Below are 25,318 nucleotides of genomic sequence, written 5' to 3'. Positions count from 1 at the left end.
TGGCAACCATCCGCCATTTTTAAATTTGGAATTTAATTTAAAACTCAATAAATATAGGATTACTTTATATGGCTTTTCTTTTATTGAATCACATTAAAATACTGGAAAGTATTAAACACACCTATTAAATTATGAGGCATCCATTAATTATGCGTTAATAATTAAATTTTTATTGCAATAAATATTAGATACATTTGTTATTATTGCAATTATATATTGTTTATCAAATAACAAATCCTTAATATTAATTTATTGCTTGAGAATTATGTTACATAACATAAAAAGTAATAGTCATAAATACAATAAAATCATTTTAACTATCTTACTAATTGAATACCAATTTTTTTTAAATCAATTCAGTTTTTCCATATTCAAAGGGGATATTATTGTAAAATTTGAAGCATGAGTAGTACGCATTTTTTTCATATATTGTTAATCTAAGCTTTGGGTAGCTATAATTGCTATACATTTCCAAGACAGTTATTGGATGAAAAAGAAATTATTTAAAAAAAAAGAACTTGCATCATAATGAATCAGAACAAAGGTATAAACTTAAGCAAGAAGATAAGATTATATCTAGATCAGAATGTTCCAAGGAAAGAGTTTGTAAAGGGTGTTTTTTTTTTAGAGGCGGAAAACTTTCATTTGGCAACACTGTTTTTTATGACAGCCGACCTGACAGTTCTGGGTTATTTTTAGATTAGTTTGGTTTGGAAATTCATCATGAACAGACTCACGCCGAAGCAACCTTTTACAAATTGTTCAAATTTATTTTGAAAGACATGGTTCTATTCGAGAAACACATCGGGAATTACGTGAGTTTTATGGTGCTCATAATCGTCCTTCAGAGAGATTAATTCGAGAAACTGTCGATCGTTTTCGCAATACTTTTACTCTAGTCGACAATACGCATCCCGTAAGACGCCGTACAGTGCGCACGCAACAAGCGATAGCTGCTGTGCAGCATAGTGTTGATAATGATCCAAATGTGTCAATTCATCGTCGTTCTCAAGAAGTGAACTTATGTCCATCCACTTTATGGAAAATTTTGCGCAAAGATCTCGGATTGCGAGCATATAAAATTCAACTTGTCCAGGAGTTGAAACCCCAGGATCATCATGCGCCGTACATTAGCTGAATGGGCGAAAGAAAAGATTGCTGTTGATCCACGATTTTATATGAAAATTTTGTTCAGTGATGAAGCACACTTTTGGTTAAATGGCTATGTAAACAAGCAGAATTGCCGAATTTGGGGGGATGAGAATCCACGACCTGTTGGCGAAAAACCGTTACATCCAGAAGAACTAACCGTTTGGTGCGCTTTATGGGCCGGTGGAATCATTGGTCCTTATGTCTTCATAAATGCTGATGGTCAGAACGTTACAGTAAACGGTGAGCGATACAGAAACATGATAACCAATTTTTTTGTGCCTCAATTGGAAGCCGTTGCAGAAATGTGATTTCAGCAGGACGATGCCACGTGCCATACAACGCGCCAAACAATTAATTTACTGCAAGAGACATTCGAGCAACGAATAATTTCAAGGAATGGACCTGTAAACTGGCCAAGTCGTTCGTGCGACTTGACGCCATTTGAGATTATTTTCTTTGGGGCTATGTTAAGTCGCATGTCTACGCTGAAAAACCCGAAACACTTGAGCACTTGGAAGCCAACATACGACGCGTGATTGCCGAAATACCTCCTGCAGTACTGGAAAGAGTGTGTGAAAATCGGACCTCTAGATTACGCCACGTACGCGCCAGCCGTGGGGGGGAATCACATGCCCGAAATCATTTTTAAATATTAATGCCAAAAAAATTCTTTAATATAAAAGCAAATTCGTTCATATCAATAAAATATTTTGTGTTTAATTTCAATTTAAAGTTCTCCGCCTCTAAAAAAAACACCCTTTACAATGGATTAAAAGTGTTTACCGAACCTTGTCTCACAAATGCCCAAAGCTTTTATAAGTTAAATCTCTGGACACTAAATTTTACAATTTATTTTATGACAGTGGATCAAACACACTATGGAATTAAAGGACTGGTAATAGAGGAAGTAATGAAATTGCTGCTAGTTTATATACTAGTTTATTGCCAGAATATGTAGACGAAGTGACATTTTGGTCGAATAATTGTGCTGGCCAAAATAGAAACACAAACATTTTGTTTTTCTACATATACGTTTTAAATAAATGTCCACACATCAAAACTATAAACCACAAGCTTTTCTTGAAAGGACATTCCAAGGTGCATTCCATTATAGAACATAAAAGACGACACACAAAAATCATGGATATCTGTGACACTCCTGACTGGGCGCAATTAATTCGTATGTCGTGCCACAAAAAACCATTTGTAGTTTATGAAATGGAATTAAAAGATTTCCTGTCCTTTGAAAGCCTAGGACCTAGGTAAATCTACTGCTTCTGTACTCGTCGCCAGAAAAAAGAATTGCAATGGCAAGGAATTTTTGTTATCAAAAGTTGTTCAATTGCCGTTTAAAAAAGACTTCCAGGAATTGTAAATTATAATATTAGCTTTGACAATGCTGTCTTCAAACAAGTAAGCGGAAGCCTTTAATTCTTCCCTACACCACTCCAGTCTTATTAAGCAACTTGAAACGTATTTCACCACAGAAATATCGGCATCTTTAAGATCTTTTACAATGAATGCCATCAGAGACTTTAAGGGACTATTACAGAAATCTTCCTCATGGTCAGGACGAAGATGGAGAAGAAGATGCTTAAGTATTGCCCTTTTTATATTAATGCTTCTTTACTCCGCTTGTTTAATGAAGATGTATCATAACCAGTATTTAAAAAATAATTCATAAGACTTCTGACCTATACTTTTCTTTCTATCTATTCTTTTCAAGTACAAAAGCCGCATGTCCGTCGCCATATATTGCCACAGGTTTATAATATACCTTTAATTATTATTTTTTGCCTGTCCAATAAAATGTTGTTTTTGTGACATCCGCTCTTAGTAAACCAAACCCCAGAAATGAAATCCACATTTTTGTTGCTCAGGTAAAAGAATATTCAATTTTCTTGGTAAATTTTCATATAAATCAAAAATATCAATAATAACTCTCCTTAATATACACTGGTATCTTTATACTGCTAAACGATACTATAATATGAACAAATAGCTAACAGACAAAAAACGTTCAATTCGTTTGAAGTAGCTATCGACATCGTCCTAAACGAAAAACTTGATCCTGCTTTTTGGCCATGTGGTGTTGAAGTAGGCAACTACTTATTTCGAGAGCCAAGTTTCTCCGGGTTAAACTCTTAAAAAATCTACTACCGAAACGTCAGTGCTCCAGCTTAAACGAAATTTAACCGGACATGGTCAATTCAGTTAAAAGAGATCAGCTTAAAATAATGCATCTTTGTTCCAAGATACATGAATTCGAACAGACAGTTAACCAGAACCAATATAGTGATGTATCTATTTGTGTGAACACTGGCTGAAGGAGCATAAGGTAGAAAACGTATACATTGATAATTTCAAGATGGGATCTGTGAATTGCCGCAGTGATGGTGTTGGTGGTGGAGGAACCATGTTGCTTTTTTAGGATAACCTAAAGCAGTCAACAATTTCTACGAAGATTGAAAACATCCCAAAGATCTTTGAATATTGTGTGAGTGGTTTTACAATAAATAGAACAAAATATATAATTGTCAGTGTATACCACAGCCCAAATACAAATCTTGATATCTTCTTCGCAAAACTAGAAAGGTTGTTAACAAGATTGTTTCGATTATCCACAAATGTCATCATAGCGGGAGATTTTAATATTGATTTAATGCAGGATAGTATGCCCAAGCAGAACCTGATTGATGTGTTTTCCTCGTATAACTTTGTACCATTAATAAATTCCCCAACAAGATACTGCAACACAACGGCAACTGTGATTGATAACTTTTTTATAAACTTTAATATAGATTTATATTAAAGTACAAAGATTTACAATGCTGGATTATCAGATCACAAATGTATTGAACTGACCCTTTTTATTATTGGGGATTGTGAGAATGGCGATGGAAAGGCGAGGGTATTCAGATCTTTTTCACCAGAAAATGCGGAATATTTCTCCTCCTTACTAACTAAAGAACTCTGGAATGACATTCTTCGCCATATCAGCACAAATCACATGTTTACATCATTTTTTTGATATCTCTATCCATTACTTTAACTTATCTTTCCCAAAAAAAAATTTTAAAAATTAATAAAAAATACCAAAAAAAGGTGGATGGATGAGAAGGTATTGCGGCTTTCTGAACAAATAAAAGATCTTCATTGGTTAAAAAAAAATGCAAATAATGCTGAAATAAACAAAAAATTTATTGAATTATTGAAAAAAGAAAGGAGTACCTATAAGGCCCAAATCCTAAATAATAAGACATTTTTTTATGACTCTCTCAAATCAAAAATTCTGAAAATAAAAACAAATGTGTATGGAATATCTTAAAAAAAGGAAGTGGCAAAGCTAATAAATCATCCTCCTTGGAATTAAACATAAGTGGCCAACAAATCATTGATGCTAATGAGCTATGTGAGTGGTTTAATGGACACTTTTGTGATCTTCCTACACCAGAAAAAATTCAAAACCCTGTACAAACCCCTTTCACTAAAAACAAACAAAATTTTGTCATAGAACCACTAGATGTCTATGAAGTCTACAATATAAATAATAAGACTTGTTCCAAGAAATCAGCAGGAATTGATGAGATACCATGCAACATTTTAAAGAAAGTCACTCCCGCAATTTGTCTACCAATCTGTATATTAATCAGTCTTTTCAAGAAGGAATATTTCCATTTATATAAAAAAATAGGGTTGTGCCATATATAAATTTTTTAGTCCAACGCAACGTAGTTTCCTAAATAATAGGTCGACTGAAACAGCACTGTTTAGTCATATAAATGCACTAACTGAGGCCTTGGACGCAGGTATGACAACCTTGGGAATATATTTTGACTTAAGCAACGCCTTCAATTTGATGGATCATGACCGTCTTATCAAAGTTCTGATTTCTGCGGTAATAAAGAGCAAAGAAATTAATTGGATTAAGTCATTTCTGAGCCACAGGCATGAGTCAGTTGAGATTAAGGGTGACAAGAACGGTATTGTTAATTATACATTCCAATCGCGTTTTATAGACGTACAGTACCGAGCAAAAGTAAAGAAACTTTTTTTTTTTTTTAAATTTATTTTATTAAGGCTAACTAAAATTTTTTTATTCTATAATACTACACCAAACTAGATAATAAAAATAAAACATAAACAATATAATTCTACTTATTATAAAGTCATATGTAAAAATAGAGAAACACATTTAAAGAAAATATATAGTAACAACAAATTAATATTTAGTTGCATATCCCGTATTTTTAATAACTGCAAGGCATCTCCTTTTCATAGATCCAATCAGATTCCCTAAGGTCTCCTTGGGTACAGAATGCCATGCAGCTTCAACTGCTTCAAACAACTCGTCTCCATTTTTAAATTTTTCGGGATGTTCCTTACGAATTTTTTTGTCTACTAAATCCCATAGATTCTCTATGAGATTAAGGTCAGGACTCTGAGCTGGCCACTTAACAACAGTTATTTTTTTGTCCTCAAAATTTTTTTTATAATTTTAGCTGTATGCTTCGGGTCATTGTCGTGTTGAAACCTCCATTGCAATGGCATGTTTTTCTCTGCATATGGCAACATATTATCAGTTAATATTTCTAAATATTTAAACCGATCCATAATTCCATCAATTTTGACAATGGGGCCCATTTCCATACCAGAGAAACAACCCCACACTTGTACATTCCCCCCTTCATGCTTAATAGTGCCCAAAGCATACTTTGGATCAACTCTTTTATTTTTAGGACGCCTGACCCATAAAATACCATCAGATGAAAATAAATTAAACTTACTTTCATCCGAAAATAATACTGTATTCCATCTTGCTTCTGACCAGTTTAAATGGTCATGTGCAAATTGAAGTCGGGCGGTTCGATTCTTCTTCGAAATGAAGGGTTTCTTGGATGGTTTTCTTGCCGGCAAGCCACTGTCCCTTAAACGTCTTCGAACTGTACGGACACTAATATTTACATTGTCTAGTTGAGATTTTATATCCACTGCTGTGTTAAATGGATTTTTAAGAGCTGAGTATTTAATCTTCTTGTCAACTCTAGGCGTCGTTTTTCTAGGCCTACCAGTTTTAGGTGGACTTATTAATGAGTTCCTAATGCGGTGTAACTTTATGGTTTTGGAAACGACTGAGTGGTTTAATCCTAACTGCTTAGCAATGATTGCTTGCTTAACACCCGATTGATATTTTGATATTATCAACTGTTTTATACATAACGCCAAAGTAATACCTCGAGGCATATTTACAGGTTATTCTTTATTAATTAACAAAATATTATTGTGTATCGCTTTCAATAAGCAGCGTACCATATACAGTACTAGCCCAGTTTGCCGATGATAAATCATGCGTAATATCCCACAAAAACTGTCAAATAGCCTTAGATCTTGCAAACTCTACAGCCTTACAGATGCAAAAGTGGTGTGAGCCAAATCAGTTAGTCCTGCATTCAAGCAAAACAAAATCCATTCGTTTTCAAAACAAAAGGCAGGCTTTAAAAATAATTGATAATGATATGCCCCTAAAAATCGTTGGAATTCTTGTATATGAATCGGACGAAACTAAGTTTTTGGGTCTAACTTTACACAATAATTGGCAAAGCCATGTTGATGAAATATGTAAAAAGATAACGCCGGCAAACTTTGCTATTTACAACTTCAAAAACATTGTCAGTAAATAATCAATAATTCAGTTTTATTATGCATATGTACATTCACGTATAGCCTATGGCATAATGTTTTGGGGATCTCATGCAATCAGTCAATAAAAAGAACATTTGTTATTCAAAAAAGGAATGTACGGACAATGTATGGATCCGCTTTTCGAGAGCATTGTGAATTATGACAATATACTCTCTTTACTTGTACAAAGTATGCTGTTTTGCCTCCAAACACGAACATCTCTTTCAAAAAAATTGTGATGTAAATATTAACAGTAATAAGACAAGACATAGATTCGATTTTGCAGTGCCTAGACATAAAACAACCATGTATGAAATGGGTCCCTATTATATGTGTGTCAAAATATACAGTACATCATTACCCGATGAAATTAAGAAGATAGAGGGCTACAGGCAGTTCAAGCCAGTAGCAAGGACGTTTTTTGTTCAGCACCCTTTTTATTCAGTGGGTTATATACATAACTCATTCAGATAAGCTTAATCTGTTTGGCTTCAGCTGTCCATATTGCTAGCAGGTTTATTTTTTCATTATATACACAGTTTGATAAGTCTGTGTCTGCTGGTGTAGTTAGTGTTAAGTGGTGTGTCTTTTACTTTTTATTTTACTTAGCTCTAACTATTTTAACTTAATCTTAATTCTAGTACTATACTAAAAAGCAATAAATAATTTTGAATTTGAACAATTTTTATTAAAACAAAGTAAACTGTTCGTTGAAAAAATTGAGAAATTTTAAGTCCGTTCCTGTCGTAGTCAAAAGGTATTTGCGCGCGCAATTTGAAAAGTCAAATATGCGCATGCGCTTGTCAAAACACCTTGGCATCCCGTACGGAAACTTTAACGTTTTGTTAACCTCTGGCGCCGACCGAAAATCGATTTTTCCCTAGCGTCCCTTCACATTTTTTTTTCCATCTATTTTTTCACACTTAAATACATTAAAATGGCCGCCAAGAAAGAAAGGAAACAACAGCAGGTAAAGTAACAAAAAAATTAACAATTTAATAGGTCAACGTTCGCCTACAATCGCTCCCCTAATTACCAAAGTAATTAACACACAGAATTCGGCTATAATGGATGTCTTTATTTATTTTTAGAAAGCCAAGGAACAGAAAAAGGAGCAGAAGAAAAGCAGCGGAGTTTTCGGAAAGTTCCTTTCAACCCTCTTTTTACTTGCTTTCATCCTGGTGTTAACTGAACCCTTCTACAGGCTCAGCAAACCCAGGGCTGACTTGTACATGTTCAGAATTGCCAGGAAAGTTGGCGAGGCAGGTCTTTGGCTGGATGGTAAATTAGCTAAAAATGTGCCCAAGCCTTATTATGGTCAGGCCAAGGAGTTTATGAAGCCTTATGGGGCTCTGGCCGGAGATTTATTGCAAATTGGGGTTAATATTCATGATAATGCCCGAGAAGCTTTTGCCGGATTTGTTGATGAGAAATATCCTATAGTTGTGGCTTCGGTAAGTTTTTGCCTATTTAAATTAATAAAAAACATGAAATTCAATGCACAATTTTAATTTATAATTGAAAGATAAATAAAGATTTTAAGAAGGCCTTTTAGCAAGTTTTCTGTAAAATGCACCTAAAATTATGAAAGGCTTTATTTATTCCGAACTTTATGGATTTTTCTTCCAAAAAAAACAAAAAATTCATTTTTATTGTATCTGGAATTATAAACCCACCCCAACTTTTCTGATAACCACACTTGAAATTATAGGGTCTAGTTTTGGTACTAAGTGTGAGGAAATGTTCATAATATATGACATTTTACATTAATGAGTACATTTACAACAGTAACATAAATTGTTGAAAAATTGTTTTTGATACTTTTATAGTAAGGTTGGATTGGATGTCAGATGGGTTAGGTTGGTTTATAATTCCAGTTACAATAAAAGAGTATAAATATCAAAATAATTTTCCATATTTTTTTGATGGGAATTTTTTATATTTTCTGGAAAAGAGACAGTTTTTAACTTGTAATTTGCTCTAGGTAAAATAACACACATTTTAAATGCAATTTTCAGAAAAGTTGCTATACTAGATCCTTACTTTTAAGAATATTGAGTAAAACAAAATTTTGGTACAAATTTCTTTAGTACAAGTTCTGCCCAATTAAATGAATAATGCAAAAAATAAACTATTCTTGATGTTATTAACAAAAGCATAGGTTAACTTTTGTCTTAAAGAAAAAATACCAAAGCACTTTCTAATTTTTAATAAAACCCAAATTACTAATGAAATTTTGTTTTGCTTCTATAAAACTTACTAAATTAGACCTAATAGACTTTTCTTGTTATAATAATATTTTGCACAATTTACTGCTAAAAATATCATTATTAATAATTGAAGTAATACCCATAAAAAATACAATACTTTAATAAAAGAATATTTATTTTAAACATGCTATTTTAAGCATGCACGCAAAAATTCATAGAATTTGTTTGTGCACATATTCATTGATTTTTAATTAAAATAAATCAACCTAAGTTAGCCAGTAATTAATAACGATATAATTAGCAAAAGCCTTATATAATATAATACTTTATAATTTCTAAAATATTTTTATTAAAATTTAATAACCAAACATACAAAGAATTTTGTATCCCAGTAAAATTCGTATTTTCTAAATGTAAAGGAAGTGCATTATATATTCTGAGAGCTGTGAATAGGAAGCTTTTTTGAATCCCTGCAAAATTAATGGTTTGGAATATCACGAATTCATTCATGTTCATCATGTTGCATATGTATTAATATTATTAGTATTATGTATGTATTATTAGATTATTAAGATTTTTGCTGCTAGAAATATATTGTAACTTGATTTGTCTTTAAATAATGCAATTTTTAAAACTCTTTTTTGGGAAATTACTAGAGGTTGGATTGTCGCAGCACCTCAGGCACTTAAGCCATACATAAAAAAAATAAATTCAATCAGTGATCTATATACTCTGATAATACAATCTTTAGTTAAACTCTGCTTTAAAATATAAAATTTGTGTAATCATTTTCCAAGTTTACCTCAGCATAATTTAACTCCATAGAACCATTTTATATATACATTGAATTAAAAATAACATTCAGCTTTGGAGAGAAAGTTTTTTCAATTATTAATTTTTATTATAAAAATCCAGCAATAATCTATAAAAACAAGTAAAACAGAGAATCAAGAATTTTCTAAAGCTAACTTTACAAAAGATCAGATACTTTTGTCCTAGAGTGCCAGGGCTGGAAAAAATAACTATTTTTTTAAATAATAAAAGAACCACCGATGTTTTAGAGATAAATTAACGAAACATAGTCTCTCTCCACTCATAAATGCATTACTATGCCCTATATGTTTCAAACATAAAGATGTTCATCCTTGGGGGCTTTAAAATGCAATGGATGATTGGGAATATATTGAGCAACAATGTATTTGTTCTGGAAAGACTCACTTAATAACTTAAAATTAATTCTTAATGAAAGGGATAGAGCACTTACGAAATATAAAAAATGTAAGACACCTGAAAATTGGAGTCTTTACAGGGATAGACGTAATTTTGCCCTTGCGTCCATCAGGCGTGAAAAAGCGGCATATCTACACCAGTTGGAAGCTGTCAAATCTGGTAAGGGACTTTGGAAAGGTTTAGGTAACTTAAATATTAAAACAAAAACAGAATCGGAACTACCAATTGAGCTAGGTCAGCCCAATACAATTAATGACTATTTCATAAGCATTTTCAATAAGTCAAATGCTTGTCTTAACAAAATTAACTATTAGCAAAACCATAAGTTTTGCGCAGAGATCACACCTTTCATTTTGCCCTGGTGGACCAGATTACTGATTGTAAAGTCATTGATGATATTAAATCCAATGCAGCTGGAAATTCTCTTCATATGTTGCGTCTGTGCTTGCCACATCCTATTAATCATATTACTCACATTGTAAACACTTGCCTGGAAACTGGTTATTTTCCTAGACCATGGCGCGAATCTATAGTCTGCCCAGTTTCCAAAGTTCCTAATCCCAAAAATGTTCAAGACTTATGGCCCATAAGTCTCTTGCCTCTTGTCTCTAAAATCTTGGAAAGAATAGTACTTACGGAACTAATGGATCACCTTTGTGAGACTAATATTCTGCCAGCTCAACAATCCGAATTTAGAAAATGTCATAGCACTACTAGTGCTTTTCTAAATATTACAGATAATATCATTACAGCCTTAGACAAAAAGTTGGCTGTGATTGATCATGACTTGCTCGTTGCCAAGTTGTCTTATTTTGGTTGTGATGACTATACGTCTTATCGTTTTTTAAATCGTATTTATGGAGACGGTCGCAGCGAGTACGGGTACAAAATGAATATTCTGAATCAAAAATAATAGTTTCCGGGATACCGCAGGGATCTATATTGGGGCCACTTTTGTTCCTAATGTATACCTCTGATCTACCTAACGTAGCCTTAAACTCGGACGTTTGGAGCAGATAATGAATTTCTCCAGTGAACATAATTTGCAGATTAACCCTATTAAAACTAAAGTTCTATTGTTTGCGGGTCGCAATCAACGGCATAACATAGAAAATACACTTAATAATATAACTCTCGCTTTTTCAAATCACGTAAAAATTTTGGGTCTCATTGTTGACACATCTCTCAGATTTAGGGATCACTGCAATATGTTATTTACGCTTGCGAATGCTTTATGTAAATAAAAGTATTTTAAATTACAAAACAAGAAAAAAGCTTTCTGAATCCTTGGTTATGTCTATCATTAATTATTGTATAATTGTGTATTACCCATGTCTAGATAGAATAACGCAAAATCGCTTGCAGCGTATTCAAAACACATGTTGTCGTTTTATTAATAATCTTAGGAAATACGACCATGTGTCACAAGCTATACTACAACTTAAATGGCTAAAAATTGTGAATATATTTAAGTTGTACTTATTAGTATTTTTATATCGCCTATTTAAAACACGCACACCTGTGTCTTTGTGTGAAAAGATGATTTACAGAACTGAGGTTCATAGTCGTAATATAAGGTATAATATACTTTCAATGCCACGTCATACTACATCAATGTTTGAACGTTCTTTCACCTATCAAGCTGTCATTCTATTTAATCGTTTCAGGCCAAATTTTCATTTTACCATTTATTTTTATCAAAGATTCTATAAAGATCTATTCTTGAAACAGCAATGATTGGTTGTTCTCGGTTAATTTATTTAATTGTTACTTAGCTGATGGAACATATGTTTTACTTTAAAGTAGTATTATATTATATATATTATATTATATTATAATTTTAGTTTATTTATTTATATATTTTTTTTAAACTGGATAGGTTAAGAGATAAAGAGTAGCTTTTAGCTAATCTTCGCCTGTTTAGGCAAATACTTTAATTTGCAGGGTTTGTTAAATAAAGACGATTTATTATTATTATTATTATTATTAATTTTTAGTAATTCTAAATGTGGTGCAATAAGTCACAACCCATATATTTCTTATCTACTTTGTAACTTATTTTTAGAACTCTGAAAACTGAGGATGAATATCATTATGTTATGGCATAACAACATAAATTGAGATTTGCAAGAGAAAATACTTTAGAACTTTTAATTTTTTGAAATTTTTCTTCATAAAGCAAGTACATAATAATAGTAATAATCAGCTTTATTTCAAAATTGTATTCATACATAATATAAGGTGAATAAACCACTTATAAACATACTTTCACAAATGAAGTGGTGGTAAAAACTACATAGCTGAAGAAAAAAATTGTTACAATCTCCCTCTTTACCTAATCATTTCACAATTCTTAACCTAATTACAATATACAATAATATATCTATGCCCAATCAAGTGCCATTTTCACTTTATTAAATTGCCATTTTCAGAAAAATAATCATTAATTGTGTATGGCTCTGAGTAAATTAAAAGGTCTTTTACTTAATTTTTAAATCTTCTTAAACATGTTAGAGTTTTTACTATTTTTTATGAGTTTAATACACATATAATATGGTCCTTCCTCAGTGAGTGTCAGTTGATGTGCAAGATAATTAACATTCAAACAACAAGGTTCTTGTGTCATATCTATGAACCGTTTGTGGTACCAAAGGTTCTTTGTTTGGAAAAAAAAATTGGCATTGCATAAATTGTAAAGATTTATTCATCTTATTAATGACTCTCTTAAAAATCTATTTTTTTTTTATTGATCTTAAATTTTTTTTTGTGCTACAAACAGTTTTTGTGTGTCTCTGCAACATATAATTAAGAAATTCAAAATAAATTTATGTATTTGGCTTGTAACCTAGTTTCCCAAAGATCTAACCTGATTAAACTCTGTTGAATTATTATAAGGACATAAATTGATCTAAACATTAGATGCAACTAATGCTTGTACAAAAGTCATTTCAATCGCATACAAGATGATGACAATGTTGATTGCCTATTGGATTTTATATAACAGTATCAAATATAATTCATTTTTTAAATTGAATGCTGTGGCAAATTAACACTGCTTTAGGTGGTGAAAGTAGGTACAAGAAAAAGTCATAAAAATGATTAATAAATATTATGTAGGATTATATAGATTTTTTATGTATGCTCTCACAATCTTATTGAATAATCCTTTCTCTTTCTATAGCCATACAACATATGGCTTTTTTATCATTCACTATGGACTTCTTAATAGAAAATAAAAATAAATATTCAGAAATTTTGCTCAACATGCCTTTACTATATATTTTTGAGCCTTTATATATATTTAAGTGGTAAGCATTGATAAAGTTGTTATCTTTTTTTTAATTTTCAAGCACAAGTTTTCGGAAAAATCTCCTAAAGTGTTTACCCTTGATTAAGGTTGGAGATACTTATCCAACTCGAGCGAAAAAGTTCGAAAATTATATTTTATTACTTTACCAATGTCTATACAACTTTCAAAAACAGATTGTAAAGGAGGCATGTTGAGCAAACTTATTCTATTTTTACAATTACACAAAATATTTTTTTTAGAAATGATGATTAACAACTTTGAGAGCCTTTTCTAAACAAATTAAAATTTAGTAAGCACAGTCAGCTTATTTCTAGGCATAGAGGTCATGAAATCATTATATGCAACTTAATTTTTTTTAAAGAATTTGACACACTTATTCTACTGTATAAAACACTAGTAAGACCTCATTTAGAACATGCAACTATTGCATTTTGAAATATTTATCTATTATGTAATAATAATAAATAGTAGTAAATGTATTGTTATTTTAAAGCTCTTGTTTATATAATGTAGGTCTAATTTAACTGTAAACCTTTTCTTTATTTTTAACATAATGATCACAAAAGTCTATATATTAAAAACAGTAATACATGCAAAAGGAAGTTTCTCAATCGTTTACATTTAGCTTATTTCAAAAGAAACCCTTTATTTATTGTGTCTAATTTGATGTATTTTCCAGATTGATAACTATGCTCCAGGCTTAATTGACAATACCCAAGTGATTTTTAATGATGCCTTTGCCAAGAGCATTCACTACTACCAGTCAGGAGTCAATTATCTCCAAAAGGAAGTCTTTGTGTAAGTATTTAAATTCAAACCTTCACCTTAGGCAAATAAACCGAATTATATTTAAAAAATTGCAAATAAATGATAATGATATGATTATTTTATGCAACTGTTCATTTAAATTGAATATTTTTAAGTTGATTCCCCGAATTATCTAGCCACTTCCAATTAAAACATATATAAACAATATCTGCTTGTATTAGCAGTTAAATTGATACATTAAGCAACTTAATTTGTTATTTATCTGCAGAGGATTACTGAGTAAACATTTTTTTAAAATAATTATTACAGAGTACTTATTACATATAAAAATAATCATAATATTTATCAGGCCATTTGTGTAATGATAATAATTGTTTTTAGTTCTGTTCTGCTGAGTGGTCTCAAAATACCTGAATTTAATAATTTTTTCCGTGGTTCTTTTGTACAGAATTTACGTGATTTTAATAATTATTTTTAGTGGAGAACTTTCTCCTGAAAACATCCAGAGGGTGGTGGTGACTGCATACAATACAACCTCAGAAAAAGCCATCGAGTACTACCATTGGGTGTACCAAAAAGTGCAGACAAGCATCAAATAACTCCAAAATTACCTTTAGGCTGTTTTTTTTTTGTTACATTCTCTCCTTTATTCCATCGAGAGTTTGGGTTTGGTACACACACTTTTATTGATATAAAGCAATGGGGGCTTTGTGTGTACCCAGCCTAAATACTCAACATTAAAATAGCAAAGCAATGTGGTACAGGACTAAAATAACGAAATTTGGTGCCTCAATATCAACACTAGATTTCTGACATATTCATGACTTGGTTTGTTATTTTAATTTGAGCATATTATGATCTTATTGAGTGTGCATATTGTGTCAACGATTATACTTTTTTTTATTATATAAAAAATTATACATAATTTATTTTAAACGAGGTATTGTTAGGAGGAAAAGTATGTTGATTATTGAAATAAAACAATTTTTTACTACTAACGCGTTTTATTTCTTAAAAAATACATCCATGGTGTTTTGGAAGATTTTTTCACTCAAACTGTCGCTGGGTTCTTGTTTAAGTGCCGAAATTATATCCAAGACTTGCCTAAAATAGTTCGTGATTTAGGAAACAGACTTATTACGGGAATATTAAGTAAAATCTTACCTAATATTCGTAGGTTCATTTCTACTCTTCACCATATGGTCAGGCTGCCATTTTTCCTTTTTCACAGAGGGAAATTTCTTGTTTTCTTCGAGGATAAACTTGTATCCAGGGTGGGTTGGTCTTACTTCACACCAAGGACAGTCAGTTTCTATCATAAGTTTTTCGATAGGCAAATTTTTTACTGTGTCCAGATTTTCTTGGGTTTTTAATGAACTGAAACGGTACTTTAAGAAGACCCTTTACTAATACTATATTTTCTGCATAAAGTTAGAACATTGTAAATTAAAATTAAAGAGTTTAATGTTTCTCATGTTAGAATAACTCACCCTGTATATGCCTTAAGAAAAAAATTAATAGGGTGATAAAAACTGAATCTTTTTTCCCTCTGTAATTATTAAAATTAAGTGACAAGAATATTCTATTCGAATTCTGCGAAATTTTTATATTATTTACTGTGTTTACCCACCATCCATTTAATCCAATAAAATACCCTAAATCAATAAATTTCTTGGCTTCCTCTAAGTTCCCATCAAACGAATGTACCACCCCTTTAAACTTATAATTGGAAAGAATATCGTACAAGTCACTAGCGGCATTTCGACAATGCAAAAAAAGGGGCAAGTTAAGTTCTTCGTTAAGCTTCAGTTGGAGCTCGAAATACCTAAAATTAATTAAATTATTAAATAATGTTGCTGTAGTTTTATGGGATTTTACTTTTTCTGAGTTTCCTTTTCACAAAAATGGAGTCTGTCATAGTCCAAACCGCATTCTCCCAGAGCTACAACTTTATGTTCATTTTCTGCAATCAAAGTTTTCAAACTTTGAAGGTAATTTTCTGGTGTATTTTCCTCTTGTTCAAACTCATTGCATCTAGTCGGATGACAACCCACTGTTGCATATAATCTATCTAAAAGAGTGAGCTTGAATGGGAGACAAAAATTATATTAGCAGTGATTTATGAAAAGAATTATTTGTTCCTCTATCAATTGGATATCAAAGAATATTAGAGTTACATTTAAATTGGTCATAATTCTTGAATAGAATAAAAAGCATTTATTTGCAGGTACAGTTTTAGATCCCTTTTTATCTCTTTATCAGATTTTTGCTTAAAGTTTATTGGAAGTTTATTCCAGACATCCAAGATACCAAACATCACTTATCAGTTCGCAAATGTAAAATTTATAAACCAAATTTTAATCTGTTTTAAGGTTCTTCTTGTACCTGGTATTATGTGGATGTTGTCCTTTTAGATTTTCAAGAAGAATGTTATTATCAAGTATAAAAAAAATACATTTATAAATACAGTAACTTTTACAGGGTTTGGTTCCTCCAGGACTAGTAAAAAAATATTTTATTCCTTATAATCTTGGATGCGATAGAATTTATAGCAAAAAAAACTATAGTAGCTTCTTGCAACTGGGTAGATCAGAGGATTGGCAGCGCGTTTTGTCTAGTGCAAGCCCTTTAGAGTCATTTCATGCAATTATTTGTCAAACATTTTAATAAATGTTTTCCGATAAAAACCTTAAAAACGAAAACAAAAAAAAATTGGATTACCAAGGGTCTTAAGGTGTCTGCTAGAAATCTTAGATCACTGCACTATATTCGGAAATTTTATATAAATAACATTGCTTTTATTAACTATTTTAACAAATATAGAGCACTGTACAGACTAACAATTAAGACTACAAAGCAAAAATACTTTAAAAGTCGCTTAGGTAATTCAAATAATGTTCAGGGGGAGGCTTGGAAGATATTAAATGAACTAAGAGGTAAACGGGGCAATATTGTAAAGGTAAATGTTGAACCTGATAGGCTGAATAACTTCTACTGTACCATAGGTAGTAACATAGTAACTCAAATTCAGGGTTTTTCCAACTATGAACAGTTTTTTGAGTATAGGGCTGGACCAGATTCTTTCTTCTTTTTGCCTACTGTTTTAGTTGGGTTAAATAACTACTCTAAAGAAGAAAAATACGTCTGGCTATGATGAACTTAATGTACGGTTATTTTTCAATTTACCTGATTCGGCACTGGAGGTACTTGTATCTGCAATTAATTATTCTTTCAATAATGGCCAATTACCCAATTGTCTTAAAGTAGCCAGAATCATGCCTTTGTTTAAGGGGGGAGCTTCAGAATCACCCTCTTCTTACAAACCAATAGCATTGCTTTCCACCCTCTCAAAAATCATCGAGAAATTGGTTAAAAAGCGACTTATGTCATATTTAGCTGAAAAGCAAATCATAAGATCGGAGCAATTTGGGTTTCAAAGTGCCAAGGGAACATCAGATGCAATCTTTTCATTCTTTGAGTCCTTATTTTTGAGCTTGAACAGTGGTGATATTGCTGCAGCAGTGTTTTGTGACTTGACCAAAGCATTTGACTGTGTTAGTCATGAAATACTGCTGTGGAAGCTTGAGCGGTATGGATTCAGAGGTCTGGCTCTTCAGTGGTTTGGGTCTTATTTGCATACTAGAATGCAGAGTGTTTCTGTGGATGGTGCCCTTTCAAGGGAGCAGCTTGTGACTCATGGTGTTCCTCAGGATTCAGTTTTTGGGCCACTTCTATTCCTCATTTATATTAATGACATGGCCAATCTTAGGATCTGAGGAAAATTCATTCAGTTTGCGGATGATTCAACAAATAATTCATTTTATGGCATGATACGAGTGCGATGAATCTAAATACCACAGTTAACAGAGATATTGTTGAAATTAAGAAATGGTGTGATTCCAACAAACTGTGTTTAAATATTTCAAAAACTAGTGTTATGAATTTTAAATGCAATTTAAATAATGTGTTTTTGGAGAATCACATTCTAAACAACGAAAATAAATTTTTAGGTTTATTTATTGATAATAAACAAATTCCGAGAGGGCCATATCACACAATTTTGTAGAAAAATATCAGCAAATTGTTATGCTCTTAAAGTAGTTGCAGGAGAGGTTGATTTTGACATGGCGAGAAATGTTTATTTTTCTTTAATTGAGTCTCATTTAAGGTATGGTTTGTGTTTCTGGGGTGCGTGCACACATTAATTATTTAATAGTGTTTTTGTTTTGCAAAAGATAGCGATCCGACATCTGTCTAATGTGAGTATGATAGAGTCTTGCAAACAGCTATTTATCACTCATAAAATCCTAACCTTTCCCGCCTCATTTATATTGGAATCTGTTTGCCTCGTTCATAAGAAATTTAGAAATGTGAACACAACTAATAGGCATGAATATAGCAGTCGACGAGCTAATGATGTGCTCTTGCCTATGCCTACAAGTTCACTGATCAAAAGAACTTTTATATTTGATGGTAAAAAACTCTTTAATCATCTTCCTGCAGATTTGAAAGGTATAGGTAGCTGGAAACTTTTTAGAAAATGTGTTACAGAGCTCTTAGTTGCAATGGGCTATTATGAAATAACTGAATTTTTGTCGGATAGATTTTATTCATTTTTACCTTTTTCTTGCAGGACTTTAGGTATATTCTTTATATTTTTTACACCTCATTTCGCCTAATTTATTTCTGTATTTCATTTTTTTTTTTACAGTTTTATATTTAATAAAATTGTATATTTCGAGAGTGAATAATATCTGTTTGTGTTATACATATTTATACTCTTGACATTACATTAGCTTTGTATGTTTTGGTTCAGAGTCTTGGAGGAGTATTTCTGAAGAATGGGGATGTTGGTTTTACCAGTATAGGTAAACCATATTCATGGAAGCAGAATGCCTTTAGGATGATGGACCATAGCATGCTAAATAACCTTTTTACATGTTTGTGTATATGTTTTTCTTTTTTACAGCTTTGTCAACAAATTTACTTTTATGACAATAAAGCATATATTGATTGATTGATAAAATTATCTCAACAGACATTTTAAGTGAAAAATATCCCCTGATCAAAATAATTAGTCTAACAGTGATTTGAGTAATTGTCTACATAAGTTTGTGATTTGTATTCTTATTGGCTTTGGTGCTGAGCAGTAAATGGGTAAGAGAATAAAAAATTAGTTAGGTACATCTCTGATTGACTTATATGCAAATAATATTAAGACAATAAATGATTTTATATTTTTTTAAGTCTGAATAATATTGGAACTGCCATGAAAATTGCTTAGTTACCTCTATTAGCTTTAATGCTATAAAAATATTAATTTCAATAATGATATTTTAATAGTTTTTTTGCTCAATAAAGAGTGCCATACATTTTTTTTATGTATTGCTCAACAAAGCTAAGACTTCAGGAAAATATATATTATAACTTTTAATAACAATATTGAGGCTTTTAATTATTTTGGATAGATATTTGGGACCTTTTTTATTATCTTTTTAGTTATGCTCTACTGTCATTTTAACTGTTTATGCTGCTTATTCACTTATTATTATTTATATTCTTGGTTGGGGTGCATTAGATGATCATACTCTTCATGCACCAAGTGTAATGCAAAATTTCGTATTGGGGATCATATATTTAGGAAGGATAGAGTTAAACCCAATGAATGTTTATATTGTGACAACTCCATTTTAAATGTTACTTTATTTACATTCTACAGTCATGTTTTACTATAAAAATCCTCAACTTAAAATAGTTTTAAATCAAACTCATAAAACAAAAAAGAAATTACTTTAACATACTACAGCAAGTCAAACATTTGCAACTTATATAGTGCCAAAAGTAATGAATATACTTCCAACTGTAATTAGAAATATCCAAAGCCATAAAAACTGTTCAGATTAAACGGTTTTTTACACAAAAATGTATAATATTAGTGTCACTGTTGTAGATGCAGCTCTCATATTGTATATTATGTGTATAATATTTTTTTTTTGTATCATATAAGTGATTTTTGTTGTTAATAAGTTACTGCTTATACATGGATGTTATATTCATATAGACAGATACATAGAGTAATTTTCTTTTACACCTGCCTTAGTACTAAGTTATAGTGACTTATAGAAGATAATTAAGGATTTTGTTTTCCTAGGTGTATGCTATCATTCCTTTTTAATGTAATAAAATGTATACCCCAACAGTTTTTTAATGCTTTATTGACCTGAAATTAGTTTAAAAAGTGTTAGAGTGCTATACCTAAAGGGGGTGTTATTAAGAGGGTTGAGACACCTAAAGTCTCAAGTTGCTTACCTACCATCTGTCTTGGCGAGCTCAATAGCTTCTTTGCTTTCTTTTAAGCTTCCCCCAGTTATAATTATCTTTTCCAAACCAGACTTCCAGCTCCTTTTTAGGACATGGGTAAGATCAGGTTCATGTTTTTTGGAGCCATTGTAAATGCCCTGGTACATAGAATCCGTAAGATTAGCACCAATATCTAATAAAACAATTCAATCCTTTTTGTTATAAACAATTTGTAATATGAATTAGTAAATATTTTACCGATAAATCTTTGAATCCTGGCCATGTTTACATTTTTTTTTAAATTCTTACCTAACCTCACTTACATCTGTCAAAATTGAGTACAGGTGCGGCATTAGAAATTTGATTTTCGGGAAAATAGGAACAGCACATTAAATTTGAGGTTAGAAAACCAAAACAGATCGCGAAACAAAAAAAAATGTAAACAAACATTTTGGTAAAAATGCAAAAAGAAAACCTTATAAATGTTCCCTAAAAAACCGGTAAAGCTCGTTACCTGCTTAGTGGTAGCTTTGTTCTTTTTCATCCTAAACTATTTGCTGAAACTCTTGCCGGTCACCGATGATGGCCACAAGTACGAAAACAAAATCGACATGCTCATTTTTGAAGAACTTAAACACTTACCTAAGTACCATATAAATGAACACGAGGATACTAAGGCAGCTATGTTCCTAGAGGCAGTTAAAAGTGCTGAAAATGTGGAGATATCCAAGTTGAATTTAAAAGAACTGTGGGACGAGGCCAACCTGTGGCCTTCGGTTAACCAACTTACCAATATCACTAGTCCTAGTATTGGTAGTATTATGTATGCATTGAAACATGCCAGAATTACTAAGGCTGATTTAGATACAAGGGGCACACAATTAAAACTACTATTAACTTTAACTGTAAGTATTCATTATAGAGATACCATAAAATCTACTTCACAACTTACATTGACTTGAATTATTTAATTACTAACTTAGTATATTGAATTATTATTAATATTTCCCTGAGTTTCTAGTAAATTAATGGAATATCTTTCTTTTAGTCTAAACACATATCATATAATCATAATAACTTGTTTCCCTAAAAAATCTCCATATCTTAAATTGTTTCAGGCAAAATGATTGGTTAAACTCAGTGGTGTTGCTCACTATTAGCTCATTAACTGAGAATCAAAGATTACACCTAAATCTTTAGTTTTATCTACTGTCAATGGTTGTCTTGTGTAACCTTTAACCCTAAACACACACTCACAGTGGTATAAATATAATTTTATATTACCTCTACATTAAATCAATGTGACCTTTAAAGTGTACATCATCTTGCCCTCTTTTATTCGTCACATCAGAAATATCCTATGTATTATTACTTAAATTGCTTATAGTATATGTTGGTATATTGAAATATTGCCTTTAATACATATTTATATGAACTTATAAATTCTTTAAATTTAAAATTATAATAGTAACATATTGTTTAGCAAAGATTTAGTTTCAATTTAGCTGTGTTTCATTTGCTTTATCAGGTTGATTTTTGATCGGGTCAATTCTCTCTCTCTGCTTTTCAAATCTTGATTTACCCTTTACAATCAAATGTAACAGTCTTGTTAGTCCTGATGCCCTCCTTTGAACTGACTGCCTTGTAATAAGTCTAAATATTTAACTTCACTTGTGACTTTTTATTACAATTTAAAAAATGCAGATTCTACTCTGGTTTTCCTATTGCTGAGCTTTTCGCTAAGCATCTTTCTTTGGTAGATATTGGCAGCCAAAATGCCTTATTTAACTGCAATACTGATATTAATTATAACTTTATTTACTCTCTGAAGTTGTTACAAGTCCTACTGATATTGCATTTAAGCATTATTGATGCAAGTAAAAGTGCAGGTCCCTGATTAAATTCTCAAAAGGATGTTTAAAGGTGTGTTCATTCTCTTTATTTCCCTTGGTATAAAATATTTAGTGATTATTTATATCAGGGTCTGTTCCCTGAAAATTGCTAGAAATCCTTAGAAGTTATTGACTTAAAAATGTTGGCAAAGGGTTGAAAGATATGTTTTTAAATTAAAAATATATTATAAACTCGTCTTTCATGGCTGGCATTGTTCCTGATATCTGGAAAAGGGCTCTCATAATGCCTGTTCCTAAAGTATCCAGCCCAACTTCTGTGGGTGAATTACGGCCAATTAGTATACTGCCAACTCCATCCAAAATAATGGAAAAAATTGTAAAAACCCAAATACTAGATTATCTTCTTCCTAAATGTATAATAGCTAAATAACAGTCAGGATTTAGGGCTAACCACAGTTGTGCCACGGCCTTGTTGGAAATAACTAGTGATATCGCAAGCTCCTTTGATAATGGTCACTGTTGCCCAACAGTGCTCATTGACATGACCAAAGCTTTTGATATGTTAAACACTGATCTTTTAGTAGCTAAATTAAATCATTATAACCTAAAGGCTAATGGATGGTTTGGCAGCTATCTGGGAAATAGGGAACAGGCAGGAAGAATTACAGATGCTGAGGGAGCAGTGAGCATCTCAAGCTGGAGGGTTGTGGGCAGGGGTGTGCCTCAGGGCTCTATCCTGGGGCCACTTTTATTTACACTTTTTACATCAGATTTGATTCAACACATAAAACACTCTAAATACCATATGTATGCAGACAATTTACAAATCTATAGTTCAACCCTGGCTAATGAGTTGTCCACTGCTTTAACCTTCATTAATGATGACTTGGAGGGTATCTCTCTTTGGGCTAGTCAAAACTCCTTATTTATTAATTCTAAAAAAACACAGGCTATATTGTTTTTTAATTTTTTCAATTTTTACTTAAAATTAATGATTCTGAAATTAATTGGACTAATCAAGTAAAAAACCTTGGTTTACACATGGATTGCAGGTTGCAATTTGATGCTCATGTAACTCATGTTTGTCAAAAATCATATCACAAACTCAAAATTCTGTATGAATTCAAAAATGTCTTACCCCTAATTAGTAAAAAAATTCTTACTGAAAGCCTAGTACTTAGTATACCTGCCTACCTTAATATTGTATACGGTCCTTTCCTAACTGAAATTAACAAATATAAAATTCAAAAAATACAAAATTCATGTGTGCGGTTTACTAAAGATCTTTCACGCAGGGATCATGTTAGTCAGCAGATTTCAGAAATTTATACTTTAAATATGGCAGAGAGAAGATTTGCAAATTCTAGCAGTCTAGTATATAAAGTAAAAAATCTCAAAGAGCCTGCCCATTTGTCGGAGTTTTTGATGGGCCGTGGAGACGCCCATTCAGTAGATATTCGCCATAAAAATATTTTTTCTATTCCTCGGCATCGCACTGAATTTTTTAAATCTTGTTTTGCCTACACAGGGATCTATACTTATAATATCTTGCCGGTGAGTTTTAAGGAAGTAAGTCACACTACTTTTAAGCATAAAGTTAAGGACTATATAAGGGAGAGCAATATATCAAATAATTTATTGTGACACATATATATTTTACTGAATATATACATATGTATGAATAAATATGTAGGTAGGAATATTAGCAGTCTTAGTTTTAGGTTTAGATATTTAAGCACGGTGGTTATTAAAATACGCGTAGCGGTACTTTCCCCCTTTGTACGGTATTCTTATTTTATGTCATACAATAAAGTTTATTTTATTTTGTTTTTTATATAATTATTTTATAGGGTGGACAACTGTGTGTATTCAAACCAAAATGGTACGAAAAAGAAAAAGTTATCGAAGGACCAGTCTATTCTGGTAAAGACAGATATGGTGCTGAAATTGTAGCTTTCTACCTCTCGATACTGCTAAATAAACCGCTCACGCCCATTAGTGTACAAAGAACTATTTCCTTAAAATATGATATCTTGCCGGTAGCAACAAAGAGGCTGTTGAACACCACTTTTTTGAGAAATAATAGGACTTGTATATATGGTAAATGCTTTTACTGTAGAAAAGAGGATCCAATATGCGAGGATGAACATAATTTTTTAACTGGTGCTGTGATATTTAATGTGAAGAAGAGTTTTAGTAATTATAGGTCACCTTGGCAAAGGACGTATAAGAAAACTAAAAGAGCTCAGTGGGAATCTGATCTGGATTATTGCAAGTAAGTATCGAATAAGTTAAGACTTTTGTCATTATAAATGGCGATTTTAGAATGGTGAAAACAAAACTACAAAAACGCCGAATTCTAGATTTAATTGACACGGCTATTTTTGATTTTTTAATACAAAATGGAGATCGACACCATTATGAAACGTTTGAAGACACTGTTGTGTGGATAGATAATGGAAAAGGATTAGGAAACCCTTTTGTCCAGCACCTTGATATTTTGGCACCCCTTTACCAATGTTGTATGTAAGTGCTTAAAAGAATGACTAGTATATTTTTAAATTATAATTCAATATTTCCATTCAGGCTCAGGAAAAAAACATGGAAATCCCTGCAAAACCTTTCAGGTGGAAATCTTACAAAGTATATGAGACTGATGCCAGATGTTCAGGATGTTTTGACAGAATTACATCTTCAAGCTATAGAAAAAAGACTTCTCTTAGTCTTTGCCACTGTAGAATATTGTAATAAAAAGAATAATAAGGTCAGATAGTAGTTTTTTCTATGTGTGTATTAAAAACGATATATATTTT

The 25,318-nt window shown here is 31.6% G+C and overlaps 3 protein-coding genes across 4 annotated transcripts in view; 2 read left to right on the top strand and 1 right to left on the bottom strand.

The window, feature by feature from the left end:
- LOC126735830 (transmembrane protein 214) overlaps positions 1-15,346 on the top strand; it is a 26,109-nt gene extending 10,763 nt beyond the window's left edge. The window contains exons 6-8 of the mRNA XM_050439906.1: positions 7,926-8,288; positions 14,264-14,382; positions 14,831-15,346. Coding sequence (XP_050295863.1) covers positions 7,926-8,288; positions 14,264-14,382; positions 14,831-14,951 — 603 coding nt within the window. The 3' untranslated portion in view covers positions 14,952-15,346. The remainder of the gene's footprint in view (positions 1-7,925; positions 8,289-14,263; positions 14,383-14,830) is intronic.
- Positions 15,337-21,393, bottom strand: LOC126735832 (deoxyribonuclease TATDN1). 2 transcript variants are annotated; one of them, XM_050439909.1, is made up of 6 exons: positions 21,295-21,393; positions 20,666-20,845; positions 16,231-16,423; positions 15,983-16,177; positions 15,517-15,729; positions 15,337-15,456 (listed from the first exon to the last, which is right to left on the bottom strand). In XM_050439909.1, the coding sequence occupies exons 2-6, from the start codon at positions 20,817-20,819 to the stop codon at positions 15,357-15,359; spliced, it is 855 nt and encodes a 284-aa protein (XP_050295866.1). In that variant the 5' UTR covers positions 20,820-20,845; positions 21,295-21,393; the 3' UTR covers positions 15,337-15,356. The 2 variants fall into 2 exon arrangements, with proteins under 2 accessions (XP_050295866.1, XP_050295865.1); XM_050439908.1 differs by lacking the exon at positions 21,295-21,393 and adding an exon at positions 20,911-21,015.
- Positions 21,048-25,318, top strand: LOC126735831 (glycosaminoglycan xylosylkinase homolog). Its single transcript, XM_050439907.1, has 4 exons — positions 21,048-21,557; positions 24,356-24,780; positions 24,831-25,031; positions 25,092-25,318. The coding sequence occupies exons 1-4, from the start codon at positions 21,135-21,137 to the stop codon at positions 25,276-25,278; spliced, it is 1,236 nt and encodes a 411-aa protein (XP_050295864.1). The 5' UTR covers positions 21,048-21,134; the 3' UTR covers positions 25,279-25,318.

The sequence above is a fragment of the Anthonomus grandis genome, chromosome 5, assembly GCF_022605725.1.
Source record: "Anthonomus grandis grandis chromosome 5, icAntGran1.3, whole genome shotgun sequence".
NCBI lineage: Eukaryota > Metazoa > Arthropoda > Insecta > Coleoptera > Curculionidae > Anthonomus > Anthonomus grandis.
The sequence above is the reverse complement of the archived record's forward strand: the minus strand, read 5'-3'. Positions and strand labels throughout refer to the sequence as shown.

Bases quoted from the DNA above. Each gene is read 5' to 3' on its own strand.
- LOC126735831 (XM_050439907.1), top strand. From the start codon at position 21,135: ATGTTCCCTAAAAAACCGGTAAAGCTCGTTACCTGCTTAGTGGTAGCT. The intron at 21,558-24,355 runs GTAAGTATTCAT...ATTATTTTATAG, and splicing joins AACTACTATTAACTTTAACT to GGTGGACAACTGTGTGTATT. The intron at 25,032-25,091 runs GTAAGTGCTTAA...ATTTCCATTCAG, and splicing joins CCCCTTTACCAATGTTGTAT to GCTCAGGAAAAAAACATGGA.
- LOC126735832 (XM_050439908.1), bottom strand. From the start codon at position 20,935: ATGGCCAGGATTCAAAGATTTATCG. The intron at 20,846-20,910 runs GTAAAATATTTA...TTGTTTTATTAG, and splicing joins CAGGATTCAAAGATTTATCG to ATATTGGTGCTAATCTTACG. The intron at 16,424-20,665 runs GTAGGTAAGCAA...TCACTCTTTTAG, and splicing joins TGAGCTCGCCAAGACAGATG to ATAGATTATATGCAACAGTG.